Raw genomic sequence first — 19,970 nt, forward strand, 5'->3', positions numbered from 1 at the left:
AGTATTCCTCCCATGGAATGACAAAATTTTAGTATGATTAGATTTAAAAAGAAAATAACATGTTAAAAAAAAGAGGTTTGTGTAAGTAGTTGTTGATAATTCTGTAATAATGTACCGCAGGTGATACGATTTAATTTCATTCATTTTCTATTTTTCTGTATTTCTTTATATGTTTTCAGTGAAAACATGGATTATTTGGTACAGACTGATATTTCACAAGTGTTTTTGGTGCAAGTTATTATGTTGTGGTATGAAGTATTGTGTACACCAAATGAGTGGATGATATTTGTTAACAGTATTTACAATGTGATAGTGATGGCAGAAGGCCATAAGACGAGAATTAAAATGAGAGACAAAATTTCTTTTGATTTACCACTAGACTCCCTTTGATTTTCTTCTGGCTTTTAATTCTGTTTGTTTACCTGTGTTTGTGGGTTTTTTGTTTTTTGTTCATTTTTATTTGTTTTGTTTTTACAATATATTGATTTTGCAGTCAGTTCAGAGAACATTGCAAGTGAGGTATGAGTTTTCTTCAGTTTGTCTCACTCTACAGTTGAAATTTGTAAGATCCCAACTGCTGCTTTATAATTTTAACAAATTGTAATGTGTCAAAAAAAAAAGGAACTGCATCAACTGGCAGCAACAATACAACCAGGCTGTCCCTGAGAGGGAGACAAATTGAAGAAAATTCACACCTCAACCTTCACCTCTCTGCTTAATAATCTCTTGCTAACATTGCATATGTCTGACAAGGGCATTCAAACAATTAAAACAGCACACATTTGCCATGAATCTACTACTATTTTCTTTTCCTTGTTGGTATTTTGAGACATGAAGGACGATTCTTATGATGGGCAAGAATATTATTTGTATTGAATGAAAAGAAGTTATGTCATTTTCTTAAGCGTCAGTCATTTTTTTTAACCACTGGCAAAAGAAAAAAATTGGATGATGATAATGATATTTTGTAATGATGATAATAAAAAATAACAGCATTGATAATGATAATGATGATGATGATAATAATAATGATTAAAAACACTATTATTGTCATTATTATTATTATCATCATCATCATTATTGTTATTATTACCACCACTACTACTACTACTGCTGCTACTACTATTTAACATAATTGCAATGACAAATATTTACAACTGATAATTTAGTAATGACAATAAAAAAAAAAACCCCTCTAGAAATAGACTTGGGTTACATGCTGGAAAGCTTTTGAAGGGGAAGGAAGGGCCTATTCCAAAAATTAAAATTTGACAATGTCCACAATTATATTGACATGAAACATTTCTCTTTGTTTTTACAAGGTGCAGATGTTAATGTATGTGATTGATTCAGGGCACACCCAAAAATCATAATACTTACAATCAAAGTCAAACTTCTGTACTTTTTTTAATTCGTAATTATTTGAAGAGTTTGTTTGCAAAAACCGATAAGTCCATATTTGCCAAATGGAGATATTTGCGATTAAAGGTTAAGAAAAATAAAGAGAATAATAAGAAATATTTTGCTTCTTTTGACCATAACTTCAAAAATATACCATTATATGTAGTGACCAATATGTCATTTAAAAGGTATTATTTTGTACTTTATGACAGAGATCGTAATTCAAAATCTTCAAAAATGGACTTATCGGTTTTTGCAAACAAACCCTTCATTTGTTATGTCTGCTATGCCTGTTTTGTACTCACCATCATAAACATGCAGGGCACCAACAATATAGCAAATAAGTTTCCTTTATATCAATTATCATTCACACAAATGTTCAGAATAGGATGAGTGTATGACACATGTTTCAACATGTTCACAAAAAGGGGGGACATTGAATGTGGAAAACTTGATTGTGATACTTCATTAATCAGAAATTTAGTGAGAAATTTGCATTGTTTGACCAGGTTCTTTGTCTACACATATTTTGTTTATTCATAAAGGTTTCTTGTTACAAGATATTCATTTTGTGATTTCGTGGATAATGATCTGCAGTGTATATAATTGATTAGTCAACTTTAAAAAGAAAAAATGAATTTAACTTCCCTGTGTTTTACATACTTCGTTTTGTTTTTGTTTTCTTGAATTGAAAATTAGCCGTTTTGATTTCTTCTTTTATTTATGCCATGCTGGGGTATGAAGTAAGACTATACAAGTTAATGCGTAGCGTACACGACGCTAGGAACGCAAGCGTTTCATACCATGCCATGTGTGTACGTGTGTGCGCGTGATGGTACCACTAGCTAAGTAAATCTTGCTCTTCGAAGCTAGACTACAAAACGCACACTGTACGTTCACAAATGAATGTTGTACGATTTCGATTGAACACGAATTGAGCGTGGACACGAGAATTAGAATTCCGACGAAGAACGAGTTTCAGTGCATCTGAATTTCACGAAGCCTTCATTCTGTCTTTTGTCTATCGCTCACTGACACTGTGTGTATTTTAGAGGGATACGGAGCAGATAGGACTATTTTGCTTAGGTTCGAACAGTGTCTACAAACTTGAGGATGCTGTGAACAAATCGCCATCCTACAGACTTACTGCACGCACTTTGCGTATGGTGCAAGCATCAGTGGTTCACACACTTATATATCCTCACCATACGCTCAACAAAAAAGGCAACGCTGAAGATATTCTGCACACTGTACGCAGGGAATTCCCTTGCTAGCTTCGCACCTTCACAAGTCGGGAACTAAATGACCAACTGCAAAGACAGCAAGCTATGCCTGCTATTGCCAATGTTGAGGACTTAAAATTTTGGTTGTCTAAGAAGTTGGAAAACATGTGAGTAAAATTTATGGTTTGTGAGCCAATCACCACTTTGACTTTGTTGCTGTAGAAACTAGGTCTAGACCCCTATCTAAATAATTGTTGTAGATTTTTCCACTAACGTGTTCTAACCAAGGTCAAGGACTCACACAAGGAGGTGTATCTAACGTTACTACTTAGACTAGATTCTAACCAAGCAATACAGCTTTCACTACAGCACAGCCACAGGGAATCTGATTAGTCCGGGAAGCCCTCTCACCTCATGAGTGATGAGGGGGGCTCTAACGTTACAAAGGCAAAGCTCCTGCTCACAAGCACTCAGTAAAATTAAATTTATCCCTCCTCATATGAGCTGAGCATGCAATGGCCAGGCCAGGGTGCTCATGACATGAGCAATGACTGAGGCCCTCTGCTCTGGGCGAGATGCTTACTGTATGAGCTGAAATTTTCGGGTACAGATATTTTCGCGAATTGCTACTTGGCAGACATTTTCGCGTGTTGTTAATTTTGCGGTTGTGAGGTCTAACTGAACATAGATCTAGTTATTCACGCGTTGTTATTTTCACGTGTTGTTATTTTCGCGATTCAAGATTCAAAGGCGATTCGCGAAATTCGCGAAAATAAAACCACCGCGAAAATTTCAGCTCGTACAGTTTTTATGATGAAGCCCTGTGCGTGGGCCCCCTGTTCACTTGTAAGTTGTAAATTTAGATCTAACCAATGGCAATGCAGTGTGCAGTGACCCACTGGAACATGAAATGATAAGTGCCAGTGCACAGGTTCACTCATGCTGGGCTACCACACCTATCGGCCTGATCCAACTTGGCAACTCAAAATTTTTGGTGCTTTTTTCTACGGCTGTAACCATGTTATTGTTAGCTCTGCTCTGGCCTCTCCATGCACACATGAATCAGCCCCATGAAAGTGAAGTCTGCTAGCAACATCATTTTTACAAATATCCGTAAAGTCTAAAGAGAAAAATAAAACCAGAACTAGGTGCTAGGGATCTACATCATGTGTACGTACATGTAACCTGATCTTGTGCAAGTTCCAAATTACTATTCCACACTGATGGAGTAGGTGGGTACTTAAATTTGTCAGCAAACTACCGGTAATCACTTTGAAGCCTATGAAGGCATTATGGGTTCACTTTCTTGGTGAATTCAGCCATCCACCAGCCTTTGTGTGCCTTTCGTGCAAGCGTCCAGCTACGTCCAGTGTCGACAGCGCACAAGTCATGCAAACTGTGGGGTTATCAGAGCGAGCGAGCGAGTGAATGTTTAGCAGCTAAAGAGGAGTGCAACAATTGAATTCATACATGAAGTCTATGATTTGTAAACAGTGCTGCAAACTTGTAATTTGTTTCATATGTCTTCTCTGATCTCTTTCAGCTGTGATGCTGACCCCGTTGCCTTGGCCAAGTATGTCGTCGCCTTGGCGAAGAAGGACAAGACTGAGGAAGAACTGAAAGCTCTCTGCATCGATCAGCTGTCTGTCTTTTTAGTCGACGGTAAGTTTGGTTTATGTTGTATTTCACCAAAAACCTGGGCAGAAGACTTTGAATTCCAAGTCAAATTGGAGTTCTGTAATGCATGTCTTGTAAGATGGAGAAATGAGCATGCTTCACAGTCAAATAAAAATGTTAACCAAACAACCCCAACTAACAAATTTACCCTCGGAGAACATTTTGTTATCATAATTTACATACAGTGTAGAGAACAGATGAGGCATGTCATTGTATTTGAACACCCAATATTCAGTAATGAAAGATTCCGAGCAAGATCATGCTCACACAATTCTGTCATTATGAATAAGAGCACCATTTACTGGATCAGAATCAGACTGTACACACATTGTTAAAGCAATGGATTTTCAAGTAAATACCAAACCGTCAGTATGGTTCTATGATGATGATAGTGATAATGAGGATTATCATCACCAGTTATTATTAATATCACTTTTGGTGTAATTGCAGTATCAATATATTATCAATTTTATACACCAATTTAATAATATTGCTGTACGTTTCAGTCCCAAAGGTTCTCGCTACAAATATAGATCATTTGAACACAGTGGATACTCTTCTCTTCATGCAGAAACCAAGACCTTTGTCGAAGAGCTTTTTGAGGCTCTCAGAACCAAGTCGTACATTCCAGCGGCAGAGGCGGAGGGTGCTATTGCCACCGTTGGTCAGCCAACGGCTGTAGCACCGGTCAGCTCGACACCGGTCATCTCTGAGCCAGCACCAGGGGACACAAGTAAAGATGTTGCTCAGGAGGCTAGAACAAGGCCACCATCTACTAGAGAGGTGATTATGGTGTGATGTGTGCTGACAATGTGTGTCCCAAGAACGTGAAGAGCATTTATCTCACAGTACATCTGATGCACCATATTTCTCTATTAACGAGTGCTATAAAGAGATTGAACCATAGTGATACAACAGGTAGTGTCAAAATGGCAAAATGCTGGCAAAGTAGATGGCTTCTTTGCATTTAAGTGGTACCAGGGTGATACTCACATAAAGATTATTTCATATGTGTGTGTGTGTTTTTTTATTTCAATTTGTAGTTTTAAAATCTGACTGTTTTAAATTTGTAAATATTCAAACAGGGAGACAAAAGTTGCTCTTGATGTAATTGATTTATATGCTGATAGAGCAAGAGTCAATCAAAACCTGACATTGTAATACCATGTTATATGAAGAAGCTGCACAAAATGAAGTCTATGAAGGACAAAGTTCATGACTTGGCTTACCAAAGGGAAAACAAACTATTTATTGATACACAGGATGAGCAGTAATGCCGTTCCTATGCACAGTAGCAGGGGTAACAAAATAGCTACTCAGTATCGTAATACCATTTTTTACCAGCGAATGTGAGGATATAAAAGAGGATTAGTTCCCTGCTAATGCTATGATACTGATGTTGATATTGATTAGTGGTGGATCCAAAGGGGACGCATGCCCGGTGCGCCCCCTCTTTTTTGTTATTGTAAAAGGCATAATTTACCTTTACCATTTGCAGATGAAACAAAAACTCAGCATTAGCGCTTTAAATTAGTTCTAAAATGTGAGTTAGGGATGGAAGCAACCACTGTAAGAATTTGAATCCGTACAATCGATGTTAAAAGGACTGTACAGTACTGATTGAGGTGGGGATTCATGTTTTGAACATTCCTAAGTGAGATAATGAAAAGCCTTTTATGATATATGAAAGAGCATGTAATTTTAAGAAGGATTCAACGTTTATTTGATGAAAATTGGTTTTCAAATGGCTGAGATATCCAAAAAAGTGCTAATAATAAAAGGCGACATGTCACAACTTGATTAGGATCTCTTTGTTTCACCTTGTTTTTGGATATCTCAGCCATTTCAAAACCGATTTTCATCGAATAAACTTTTGATACCCCTTAGAACTGCATGCTCTTTGACATCTCATAGAGTGGTTTCTGAATATCTCGCAAAATGTTAAAAGCTAAATCCTCACCTCGACCAGAACTGTACACACCCTTTAAGTATTGTTAAATACACAAAATGTGAACAGTAGTTATAATAAGAATGCTTCCAGACTAAACCGTCTACAGTTATGGTTTATTGAAAAAAATGCTGATATCTCCGTATATTTTAGGCTTTATTGTGAAAATTTTATATGGTAGGATGTTTTGTGATACAACAGACCTTCACATATGCATCAAATGTGATATCTTGAACATTTTTGAAATCACTGCTCCCAAAGATAAACTGGACCTTTAAAACAAATGAAATAAAATGAGAAAAAAAAAAATGAGATGAAACCCAGGAGTAGCACCAGAAATATTGTTTGCATCCCCCCCCCCCCCGCCCCCCCCTTTACGGAATTCCGGGATCCGCCCCAGTTGATGATGATATTGTTTCCACGTCATCCCCCAGACACTAGACACCGAGGACAGGGACTACCGGCGAGGTAGGAGGCATTCACGCTCCCGCTCCAGGAGTCAGTCTCGGAGCCACTCGCCTCGCGGCAGGAGTCGCAGCCGAAGCTATAGCCCAAGGTGAGACACGTGAACCAGCCAGTTTCATGACATTAATTTTGCTCCTGCAACAATTGCTCCCATGAAATATCTGCATGCTAGACCAAACATAAATTCTGCCCACTAACATAACCCTAATGCTAATCCTAGTACTAACATCAAACTAAAATTAAAACCCTGTCACAACCCTAACCCCAAGCCAAAGTCCTTCGAGAAATTAAGACCGGAGCAACTGTCGCAGGAGCAAATGTTGTGTCACCGAACCAGCCTTCTTGGTGGACACTCGTTCATTGTAAAAGGAAAATCCAGAGCATGTGGTAGTCACTGGAGCAACAATAAAGCTGATAGTTTTCATTTACATGTATCCCCACCTCCTCACAAGTTGACCTGACAATCTGATGAGCCATATTTACTTTTCGTCTACTTGCAGTTTTCCAGAATTGTAATAATGAGTCACTGTGCTCTTCCGCAAGTAGTCATAACAGTTAACATCCAAATGCTTTGACCACTAATCTCTTTTTGAATCACAAAAACGTGCATCATTTTTTTTTCACGTTTGACTACACCTCTGTTAACCCTAACTAGGCCGGGGGGGGGGGGGGGGGCCTCTGAGGCCCCCCCTTTGACGTTCCGGGGGGATGTATCGCTATCACCGCGACATTTCATGACTTTTTTCTTTTGAGTCTCCCGCATCTTTTGACACCAAATTTGCGATGTCCGGGCACGCGGTTCCGAAGTTGCGCATAAATATGTATGTGCATGTCAGACCAAAAATTGCTCAAAAACGTGAATTCATGTACAATTTCAATGCAAACTGTGCTTACAGGCAAATTTCATAAAAGTATGATTCTTTTGGGGTTTTATTGATTAAAATCAATTAATAACATATTTTCTTGATCGGAACAATGTCGCGGACAAGTTTCATCGAAAAAACAATGAAAAACATAAAGTCGAAAAAAAACAAGGAAATACGTAAGAAATTCAAAAAACAATAAAATACTTAAGAAATTTTTTCTGATGGCACAATTTCTTTCACTTATATTTGCTCACGACACTAAAAAGAACATTTACACAAAAAAGTGTCCATTTTGAGCTTTATTTAGTGATTTATACCAAATTGTCTGATTTCATGCATCATTATGAATAAATTAGCATAATTTAGCATACATGATAATCTTTTTTAAAATTTAACTTCGTGGTACTTTAGATTACATCATAGGCAATGTGTGTGCCAATTTTCGTCGCGATCAAGCGGTCGATGGCCGAGATCTGGAGGGGGGGCCTGGGAGGCCCCCCCCCCCCCCCCCCCCGGCTCTATGATCTACCTAAATAGCCCGGCCTAGTTAGGGTTAAGAAGTAATAAGGTATTCTTTCCATTTTCCTTACATCATCTGTGAATGTGTAAGGTGTTAACACAGGTTAGCCTCAAATTGAAAAGCCTACTTTTCAATCAGGAGTAAGATCATGGCCATGAATTCACTGTTAATCATCACAACTGTCAGCTTCAGTTGCTGTGTGCTGCTCTATTTCTGCTCAAGATAACCCAATTGCAGAGAGTTGCTACAGCAAGTTATTGAATGGTTATGAGGTAATGGTTAATAGTGATGATGATCAGCAGCACTTGTATAGCATCATAAAAATCTGTTTTTAAAACATTCAAAGGCACCGAATCCTCCAAGAGAGTTAGTAAGTGAATTGGACTTCCTTTATCATAAATACTAAAGAATTTTCTATGTCTCAATCCTGAAGTTTGTTCGAGGCAGTATGCTTCTACAATCAATGTAAGTAGTCAATTTTGATAAGAGATGAATCTTGGAGTTATTCTCTGCTGTATGTCACTTTTGTACTTTGAAGGAGAAGGCGGCGGGATGATGACCGAAGGAGGCGGGACGACAGGTTAGATCGGTATGGACAGCCACGTCGCTATGGCAACCAGTACCGGGATCGGGACCGGGAAAGAGAGAGAGAGAGGGAAAGGGAACGGGACAGAGACAGAGATCGTAATCGTCCCCGGGACTTGAGAGGTATGTTGTCAAACGTTGAATGTCCTCTCAAATGTTTCTGCATGATGAAATGTCTGATGAAGTGGCTGGTGTGTACACACCACTACCCACTGCCATTGATGAAAATGATATTGTATCTAAGGTTATAATGACGAACAAACATTCAAAATGATGAAATCAGAAATATGCTTTTCTCTTTTTAGACAAAGAATATTAATTTCAATGAAGTGAATTTATGCACTTCCTGACTCACCAGTACATATTTATGTGCTGAAGGGCGATAAAAATAGATTCAGGCTCAGGTAGATTTTTACTTGGAGTACAACTCTCAGTTTTGAGAAATGCTTGTATAGTTGTAAGTTGCATAAAGCACCAATAAGTTTTGTAGGGATCTACAGGTCCTACTTTTCTCTGAGAATTCAGCATCCAACATACATATGTATCTGCAGGCTATAGTTCAATCTATGCACACTTTGCACCATACCGTATTCTGCTTCAGTGAGTACTCTTGAGGTGCTAGGGGTGCTATATTATGCAATCTTCACCCCCTTGAAATCAACAGGTGTTGGTGCCTTTAACACTGACTGCTTGTCAAGCACAAGGGGACAAAACATGGATTCCTAAGTTTTCTGAGTCATGTGTGATTTCATCGTAAGCAAATGCAGAGGATATTTTTAACTATACTATGCTTACTTCCTCCATGTTTTTGCCGGTGATAATGCTAAAAATGTTGAGATATCCCTGTCAAAAGAATATGACAGACATATTCCCGTAGTGTGCTTTATTATACCCCCGCCAAACTAAGTTTGAAGGGGGTATATAGGAATCAGCGGACGGTCGGTCGGGCGGTCGGTCGGTCGGGCGGTCGGTCGGTCGGGCGGTCGGTCCGTTGCAAATCTTGCGTCGCGAACTACTTCCTCAGTTTTCAACCGATTCCCATAAAACTTGGCACAGATGTGTGCCTTGGGTTGTAGATGTGCAAGACATATTTTTTGACAGTACCCAAAAGTACGTTGCCATGGTAACGGCATATTATGGGCAAAAATGGGTACAAATCTTGCGTCGCGAACTACTTCCTCAGTTTTCAACCGATTCCCATAAAACTTGGCACAGATGTGTGCCTTGGGTTGTAGATGTGCAAGACGTATTTTTTGACAGTACCCAAAAGTACGTTGCCATGGTAACGGCATATTACGGGCAAAAATGGGTACAAATCTTGCGTTGCGAACTGCTTCCTCAGTTTTCAACCGATTCCCATAAAACTTGGCACAGATGTGTGCCTTGGGTTGTAGATGTGCAAGACGTATTTTTTGACAGTTCCCAAAAGTACGTTGCCATGGTAACGGCATATTATGGGCAAAAATGGGTACAAATCTTGCGTCGCGAACTCCTCCCACAGTTTTTGATCAATTTTTATGAAATTAGGTACAGATGTTCATCTGAATATGTTAATGTGCAAGACACATATTTCCGCAGTGGCAAAAAGTGCGTTGCCATGGTAACGGCATGTTATTGGTAAAATATAGGGCAAAATGCTTCATGGCAAAACTGCTTCATCAGTGTTCTTCCAATTCTCATGGAATTCATATTGAATGTTTGTCTTAGGATATAGGTCAGCATGACACATTTCTTGACAGTGACAAAAAGTATGTTGCCATGGTAACAGCTCACATATTATGAGCCAAAATGATGGAAAATTTTGTGTTGCAAACTACTTCCTCAGTTTTTGCCCAATTTCCATGAAACTTGGTACAGATGTGTGCCTTTGGTTGTAGATGTGCGCCTTTGGTTGTAGATGTGCAAGACGCATTTTTCGACAGTACCCGAAAGTACGTTGCCATGGTAACGGCATATTAATGGCAGAAGATCAAGGAAAGATCTTGCGGATTTAACTACTTCCTCAGTTTTTTGACCAAAGCTTATCAAATGTTGTTTTGACCAAAGCTTATGAAATGTTGTTTGGCGGGGGTATAACCAGTCGCTGTAGCGACATTTCTAGTTTGGGTTTGTTTGTAGGCTTGTTTGTTTCTTTCATTTTGTGTGTCTGTCTGTATTTTCATTCATGCACATACAGTTGACAGGTAGAAAGGAAAATAAATGAATGTTTACTGATAGCTTTGCATGCAGCCCTAGAGTAAAGAATTTCTTGAGTCTGATCTCATATATGAAGTTTTGATGGTAACATTGCCAAGTTTTCATCCATAATTTATGAACATATTCCTGTTATGTGGTATATCTGTGTAACAGCAGAAATAGAAATGGAACAAATTTGGCGATGTATATGAAGCCTATATTGGGCCTAAATGAAAATTTTCTTTTGTCCCTTGACAGACCGCCTCAGATATGATGATGGTGGTCGTAGTCGAGATCGCGAACCGGACCGTGACCGGGACGATCGGGCCAACCACAGCGGCCAGCCCATCAAGCCGTCCTCCCTCAGCAGTGTGATAACCGTGGTGCCGTCCGACAGTTCCGAGTCTGGTCAGGCCCCGCCTAAAGAGGGCGACGTTCCCACTGGGAGGAGACAACGATGCAGAGATTATGATGGTGTGAAAAATGTTGTGTTTCTTCGTTTTCTTCGATGTAGTACAATCCATCGCAGGTGTCTCAACATACTAGTGTTTAATCAAAATGAGAATTATTATAAGCTGTAATGAAGGATTTGCACCCCATGATATTATCAAATGATCAGTTCTATCGATCACTGGCTTTCTCATATCAGTCACTCTTCAGAAGATGTTTTCTGTTGGCAGTGCCTTGCATCCTTAGCCTGATGCTTGTGATGCCTCTCTTATCTTGTCAGTTAGATGAAACTTTACTTTTTCTAATCAAACTCTCAGTGCTAGTAAGCATGGCTTCTTTAGCACACATTTCAATAGGTATAAATTGATTTTGAAAGATGAATATATCATGATTTGATAGATTGTATAACCTGTCTATCTCACTTGGTTAGTTTTAACACTGCCTCAGTACTTTGTGAACAACTGTAAAAAGAGTCAAAAGGGGCCTGAAATAAGGTACATGCTGAAGACAGAGTGATTCATGTGGTAATAAGCATGTTAAATCAAGCAAGTAACTTATAGTATTGTTGTGTTTGTCTTATTCATATTCCACAGAGAAAGGATTTTGCATGAAGGGAGAATACTGCCCGTATGACCACGGTGCTGATCCTGTGGTTGTAGAAGACATCAACATGTTACCTCCATACAGTGGATCTAACCCCAATGTTGAACCTCGACCGCCTGTGCCTAGTCAACCCCCTGCCCCTCAGCCTCCCCTTCCACCCTTGCCCCCAGCCCAGCCACCACCCCCACTCCTGCCCCCATTCAGCATGCCCATGCCCTTTGGCCCGGGTAACCGCCTGCCCCTCCCTCCGCTGGGCCCGCCTCCCCCACATGGTGGACCACCTCTCAATCTCATTGGCCCGGGCCAGCAGCCCGTTTCTCACTTGGGTCCACCCCTGCATGGCCCACACAGGCCACCAGGACCCCCACCCGGCCCCCCTCCAGGCCCTCCTCCCGGACCCCCTCCCCACATGAGGGGCCACCCTCCACCCCTTCCTCCAGAGATTCGGGGTCCTCCTCCCCCCTTGCCTCCTTCATCCATAGCTGCAGCTCCATCTCAAGGTAAGAATCTCTTTCTCCATCCTTTTGCAGAGATGCCAACTGTTACTTTTGTTTTGCAATATTTTGGAGTGTTTTTGTGCCAAAACTTGTGCTGGCTTCAGGGAAAATTCTGGTTTTTCCAAGGTGTACTGTTGCACGTGTCTATTGCAGGAAAAGTAAAAATTTTGTTTTTCCACCAAAAATATGGCTTTTTAGCCCTCAGAATACTGCAAGGCTGTTTATAAGGTTGGCATCCCTGCCGTATAACACATAACACATAGCATGCTACATGTAGTTATATGTTGAGGCTGTTAACGATGTCGTATCTTTGATGTACGCATGTTCATGAAGTGGGTGTATTATGGCTGAATTTGATGGATCGCAATGCAAGCAGTGGGGGCTTCTGCATCAGATTGATAATGCTGACCTTATTTTAAGATCAAAACATTGGTTGCACATGTCACATAGTGTAAAAGCTGAAATTTTTGCAGTGTTGGCAATGTAACGCATTTGCTGTAAGCAGAAACCAGCATGAAAATAAAAACTCACAAATATTTTTGCTTGCTATGTGTTCCAGTAGCTCATGTTTTGATTCCGCTGAATTAAAAACATAAAACTCCTCTTACCTGGCCAAACTCAAAAAATTACTCGCGCGCAAAAAAAATTACACATTTACATTAGTTGAGAGTCGTGATGAATGTTTGGCCATGGATGTTTTGCTTGGAGGAAACCCAAATGAAGAACAACAACAGTTTATATTGTATTCTTTGCGGTGCCGCCATCACTACTGTAAATTCCATATATTTTATGAGCATGGTATTTCATAGGCTATAACCATGTTGTGAGTGGTTGAATTTGACATTTGGAACTACAGAGAAAAAACAAGAAGTAAGTTTAATGAATCTCTTTTCATTGTTTGCAACTCTCACCTTGGAGGACAAGCAAATTAAATTGGTGTCACATAAGACGGTGTTTGGATGTGTTGCTAATTTTGCACATATCAAGCAACATACCATCCAGAGGAAAAGAAGAATATGAATAAAGCCATTTCAAAATCTTGTAAAAGGTTTTATATTTGCAGTTGAGGTGGTCACAGACATTTTTTGCGAAATGTTGTTTTGCAATTTGACCCTGAGGTTATAATGTCGTAAGTGCCCTAACAGCTGCACTAACAGTGATTCAGGAAATTTGAGAAAAATAACGGCTTTTACAGTGTATAACATTGCTGTGTGCTAGAAACATCTGTAGAGAATTTCAGTGATTTTCATATTCCAGTTGACTTTACTATGACATTCATGTCAAGAGTTGGTTGCAAACAGGTGCCCTCTTCAAGCCAAGAGGACATGAGGTTATGTAATCCTCACATTGGATGGTATTATTCCCGTCTTTATTTCACAGTGCCTCAACCGCCTGCGTCTCCTCCCAGAGAACGTAGTCCGCCCCCTCCTCCTTCGGAAGCTTCAGGCAACGACACCTACGGTGCATCAGAAGGTAATGGACATTGTACATACGGCAAGACAATATTATAGTTTTGGCATCTTATGCTGCAGTCCCGGCGATATTGTTACATGTCATTTCCAGGATAGCATTCTGTAGAACACTTCCTTTCTTTCTTAGAAATGTAGCACACTTTAAGATGCGACATCTTTGTGACAGCAGTTCAGCAAGCTAACACCTTTTGTTATTTCATGTGATACCTTGGATTTTGAAAAAAAAAATGTAGATGAGTTGAGGGCAAAACATTTAAAAACTCAAAACTGACAAGATTTTGAGAGATGCTTCTAGTGAATCTTATTTTTTACTTCTTTTTTTTTTTTTACCCATTATCCAGAATTTTGCCCTGGCTGTATTGCTGTTGAAACATCATACACACATGCATATGTATAATATTTCTGAAGTAGAGGTACACTTTCTACTCCACACTTTCCTTGGATGAGCAATAGGCTACTAGACTGCTAGGGGGAGCAGTCTTCATCTTTTCAGGGTTCACTCAGAGCTTTGTCAAGTCTTCACTTAACTTGACCCCCTGGGTGAGTTTGTGCACCATATTGAGTATTTAAAGCCATGTTCCTATGTGATGGGACACTAGGCTGTCATGAAGGTGCTAGATCGAACACAAAGCCCCCTTGAAATCAACAGGTGTCTGTGCTCATCACACAGTCTGCATGTCAAGCACAAGGGGACATTCCCATCTGTCTCTTTCTCTATCTCTGAAATCAAATTTTGCTCCATGCAATATCTATGAACAGGGAAACACTGTTATAACAAGCTCCCTTCGGAAACATTGCTTTTGATGAAATGAATTCAATAGTCCTGGTTTTCCTGTACTGTATTGAGCTGGTTTCGTTATTGGTGTAACAAGGTAAAATTAGCAGTCCTGGCGACCTTCTTGTTACGGGGTATCCTTGTAGTGATGATATTGGTGGTGATGAAGTCGCTGTTTGATTTTATATTAGGGGGAGGGGTTAGAAAGGCAGGGGTGAGTTTTTATGCCTCCGCCACGAAGTGGTGCCGGAGGCATTATGTTTTCGGGTTGTCCGTCCGTCCGTCCTTCCGTCCGTCCGTCCGTCCGTCCGTCCATCCTTCCGTCCGTCCGTAATGAATTTTGTGGACAAGGTAACTATCAAAACCCGTTGAGGTATCCTAATGAAACTTGGCATGTATGTGTATTAGGGGGTGAAGTTGTGCCTATCAACTTTTGGGTGCACATGCTCAAGGTCAAAGGTCAGAAGGTCAAGGTCAAATACATAAAATTTCACTATTTCCACCATATCTATTGAATGCCTGAAGATATTTTCTTGAAACTTAGTGTTTACATGTATTACCCAATTAAGATTCTCTGGTGAAAGTTTGGGTCATGAGGTCAAAGGTCAAAAGGTCAGGGTCAAATACATAAAATTTCACTATTTCCACCATATCTATTGAATGCCTGAAGATATTTTCTTGAAACTTAGTGTATACATGTATTACCCAATTAAGATTCTCTGGTGAAAGTTTGGGTCATGATGTCAAAGGTCAAAGGTCAAAAGGTCAAGTAAAAATATTAAAACTTTTTTTTTTCTCCATACCTTGGAAAATTGTTCAAGGTATCTTCATGGAACATAGTATATACATATACTGACTGGAAGTGATTATCTAGAGAATGTAGGGTTCATGGGGTCAAAGGTCAGGGGTCAAAGGTCAAGTGCAACACTTCAAAATTTTACTATTTCCCTCCTATCATGTAATGCCAGCAGGGTTATTTTTTTTTTTACACTTGGTGTATGCATACATGTGTAACCTAATAGAAATTCTCTGGAAAGTTTTTTTTTTTCTTCTTTTTTTACCTCAAAGGTCAAAAGGTCAAAGATCAAGTGAAAGTGCTGAACTAACTTTTTCCTCCATATCTCGGAAGTGGCTCAAGTTATCTTGAAACTTAGTACATATTATGCATGTTCTACCTGAAAGTGATTATCTTGTGAATTTTAGGGTCAAGGGCCAAATGGTAACAATTTACTATTCAATTCAGAAAATTGCACTTTTTCTCCACACCTGTACCTTGAAAATTACTCAATGTCTAAATGTATGAATGGGTCAAAGTCGAGTTAAAGTCCTTAAATCCCTAGATACATGCTCTCCTATTCATCCAATTAAACCTAGGTCAAGGAAGGTGAACATTCAACACATTTGTGACTAACTTGTCATTTCAATATTTTGCCAATTTTGTGAAAATGTAATCACACATTGTCCACATGTACTATCTAGACCTATTGGGAAAATCATGCATTATGGCGGAGGCATACCAGTCGCCAAAGCGACATTTGTAGTTTGTTTTGTTTTGTTTTTCTTATGTACCGAAAGTTGTGGGACAAAGGGATCCAAATGAGATCAGTCTCTCGGCCATCATTCATCTGTCTGTCCCTATTTCAAATGTTAAAGTTTATGTGCAAGACTCTTTTGCAACAAACAACTTTCCAACCATTATTCCAGTTGCAGCCTCACATTGATCATTCATCTGTCTGTCCCTATTTCAAATGTTAAAGTTTATGTGCAAGACTCTTTTGCAACAAACAACTTTCCAACCATTATTCCAGTTGCAGCCTCACATTGATCATTCATCTGTCTGTCCCTATTTCAAATGTTAAGTTTATGTGCAAGACTCTTTTGCAACAAACAACTTTCCAACCATTATTCCAGTTGCAGCCTCACTTTGATCAGAGGTGCACATGGAAGATCTTTATCTAAAAGTGCTGTCCTGGGTCATGTGCTAAGGTCAAAGATCATTGAAGGTCACATCTTAAAGTTAACATGCAAGACTCGCATATGACAAATAACGTTTAATCTGTCTTTCCGAATTGTCCTGAATGAACAAGATATGAAGAGGTATTTGCATGGTTTGAATAATGAGCTCTGTTACGGGGGTTCTCTCTTTTGTATATGTACAAGAATACACCATCTATGCTTTAACCCTATTCTAACTGGGGGGGGGGTCAAATTGACCCCCCCCTCGACGTTTCGCGCCACGATTTCGCAACGCGCAAAGCTTTTGCCGCGTGGTTTCCCGACTTTTTTCATTGAAGTCTCCCGCATATTTTGGGACTAAATTTGCGACGTCCGGGTACACCGTTTTGAAGTTACGTAATGTTTTGCATACTATATGCATGTCAACCAAAAAACAGCTCTAATTCATGATATCGTGTGCAAATCCAATGCAAATTGTGTTTTTTGGTTAAATTGATATAAATTAGATTATTTCAACTTTTAACCATTGAAATTAATCAATTCTAGTGTAGATAAGCCTAAAAGAGTGCCTGCAACAAGTTTTGGCAAAAAACAATAGAAAACAAAAGGTTGAAAAAACAATAAAATACATAAGAAATTAACAAAACAATAAAAAACAAAAGAAATTAATTTCAATTGAGCTATTTTTTTATACGAAAATTGTTTGATGTGTCTTGAGGAATTCTGACACAAAAATTTAGCAATCCTCCAGTCTTTTTAATGGAGTTATAGGTAAAAATATGATTTCATGCACAAATTTGCATAATTAATTTATTAAAAATAGAAAGGCAATATTTTTCTATTGTATGACGATGTAATCTTGTAGTTGACATCCAGCTCTATCTTCAGGCAAAATTTCGCGGCGATCGCGCGATCAGCGGCCGAGATCTGAAGGGGGGGTCAAATTGACCCCCCCTCAGTAAAAACTTGGTCTCAAATAGCCCAGTTAGAATAGGGTTAACATGAATTGAAATGATTTTGATCCCATTTCTGTAGATTTTCAGATGGAGGGTTACAACCCAGAGGACCCCAGCATGGAATCCCAAGGTCGAAGGTCATACTACGGAAGTGGCCGACCCCCAAGGCAGCCATCAAGTAACCTCAGAACACTAGTGGGCATCCAGACGGTTCCCACCACTTCAAGAAAAGGTGGGGAATCCTTGGTTTTCTCAGATTGTGTGTTTGTTTGTTTGTTTATTTTATTTAATCACGGGATTAAAAGCCCTCAATCAGCCAAGAGGCTGTTTTTCAGAGAGGCCGTGAACAAAGTATTTGACATAAACAGAATAAATCAAAGATACAGAACGATACAAAATCAAATTAAACATAGAGGTGATACGAATATCAGAAAAGAAAAAAAAAACAACAACGAAACAAAGATTAAACATACTCTAAAATCAATATCAATATAAGAAAATACCAACGATCATCTGAGGTGATTATCTTCATTCTGGTTAAACAAACACTTCAATATGAACTATGAGTACCTGTATGAAAATTTACGACTGAATCAAGAGCATTCCTTAAGGAAGATAGACTGTCTAATATTCTAATATTTTCGGGGAGATCATTGAAAATACTTATGCCAGTATAAATACATCCGTGTTTCAAAAAATTTGTTCTAGGTTTTTTCAGTTTGAGGATATTGCATGAATTTCTTAGATAATGTACATTCTGTTTCACTGTTATTGGATTGGATTATGAAGTATCTTTTCTAAATCTCCAGGGCCCCCGTTGCATAAGACTGTAATGGTAGCTCTTTAAGAAGTGCTACCATAGCTATACTGTTCAATAGCCAATCAAAGCCAAGAAATCACTAGTGGTTACCACCGATTGTAGATTTACCATGATTGTAAAGTTACCATAGTTTTATGAAGCAGGGTTCTGATGGATGTTTTACTGTGATAATGATACTTAACTACTCAGGCTTTCTAAGTGGTTATTTCTGGTGTATGTGACTTCTCCAATGGACACTAGGCCATGCTTTCTGTGCACTATAAGTAATGTACTTCAATCAAGAAGCACATCACTTTGGAAAGTGACTTTTTTTTTTTTATTTAAAAACATGGTGGTTCTTGAATTTGCATTAAGTTTGAATGTCAAGAGTTATTATGCTTAAACATAACCTCCAAAAATAGGAAGGAAGCAAAGGCATTGTCAGAAGAAATGCATTCTCTGACTCCAAATTAAAACAAATGATAAATAGGAAAGCACTTTTATCATGCAGAAATTATGCCAAAGTGGAGGGGACTGAGATTCAGAATGTCACACATTTTATATTCTCTCTGGCACACAGGCACGTTTCTAGTGACCTTTGCATGTTTGTTAACACTCCACAGAGCTTGAGGAGTTGGGTGCACTGTCCGAAGACAAGCCGGATGAGAACAGTAGCGAGAGGAAGGTGGTGGACCTGACGAGGGGTCAAGGCTTGCCCCAGACTGACCAGGACGAGAGGAGAGCAGTGACCATCAGTGGAAGCGGGAGACAGGTACCAAAGTACACCTCCGGCCAGAAGAGACCGCTAGATGATGTAGCCAGTGACGAAACTGCACACCTACAAAAGGGGAATAGCGCCCCTCCGGATTTACGGACGGTTGCCCCCAGTGGGGGCGCTGTGGATCTGAGGGCCAGGATAGGAGGGAAGGGGAAGGGGCGTTTTGTGCCCAACAATCGCATCCTGGAAGTCCGCAAGATACCCAGGGATTGCAACAACATCGCCAAGCTCAATGAGCACTTCCAGAAGTTTGGCAACATTGTCAACTTGCAGGTGGGTTCAGTCTTCATACAGTCCTGGAGTAGGGTGTGAAGTCCTTATGACTGACAGCTTTCGGATGTCAGATAGTTTTGTGGAGTTCTTAACCTGACAATGTTTATTGTTGGGACCATTCTTTGTTTGGATGAGACTGTATTTTGTAAACATTTTGCCATTCAGTTGGGAATAGGAGGAAATACCTATTTTCATCGTATTCCTGTTCAACTGGTTATTACACGAGCTTTTTAATTCCAGTACTGGAGTAGCCTATTGCGTTAGCACAGCCAAGCTGCATTCATACATAAAATGTTTGCTGTCTCGTAGAATGTGCTATCTTACCTCAAGGAGGAAAGACTTCAGCAGAAAATCTGTGCACAATCTTGCAGTCCTTCTTGCCAATGTTCATCCTTTAGAAAACTTTTGTCAGTAGTGGAGTCATAATGGTGTGAACTTTGTTTGTTACCAGCGAGTATCAAATGGATGCCAGGTTGATTTAGTCTCTTGGGTTTGAAGATCTGCTTGTTCTCTCATCCAAAGAATGGGTTGACTGTAATGCATGAAGTTTC

General features: G+C 39.5%; 1 protein-coding gene across 1 annotated transcript in view; it reads left to right on the forward strand.

Moving 5' to 3' along the window:
• The first annotated feature begins 2,658 nt into the window (after positions 1-2,658).
• The window catches only part of LOC140235518 (RNA-binding protein 26-like), a 35,346-nt gene continuing 18,034 nt past the window's right edge, over positions 2,659-19,970 (forward strand). Inside the window, exons 1-10 of the mRNA XM_072315542.1 lie at positions 2,659-2,791; positions 4,168-4,286; positions 4,873-5,093; positions 6,684-6,805; positions 8,639-8,808; positions 11,119-11,334; positions 11,904-12,413; positions 13,791-13,883; positions 17,649-17,801; positions 18,992-19,419. Coding sequence (XP_072171643.1) covers positions 2,730-2,791; positions 4,168-4,286; positions 4,873-5,093; positions 6,684-6,805; positions 8,639-8,808; positions 11,119-11,334; positions 11,904-12,413; positions 13,791-13,883; positions 17,649-17,801; positions 18,992-19,419 — 2,094 coding nt within the window. The 5' untranslated portion in view covers positions 2,659-2,729. The remainder of the gene's footprint in view (positions 2,792-4,167; positions 4,287-4,872; positions 5,094-6,683; positions 6,806-8,638; positions 8,809-11,118; positions 11,335-11,903; positions 12,414-13,790; positions 13,884-17,648; positions 17,802-18,991; positions 19,420-19,970) is intronic.

This window comes from Diadema setosum, chromosome 11 (genome assembly GCF_964275005.1).
Source record: "Diadema setosum chromosome 11, eeDiaSeto1, whole genome shotgun sequence".
Lineage (NCBI taxonomy): Eukaryota > Metazoa > Echinodermata > Echinoidea > Diadematoida > Diadematidae > Diadema > Diadema setosum.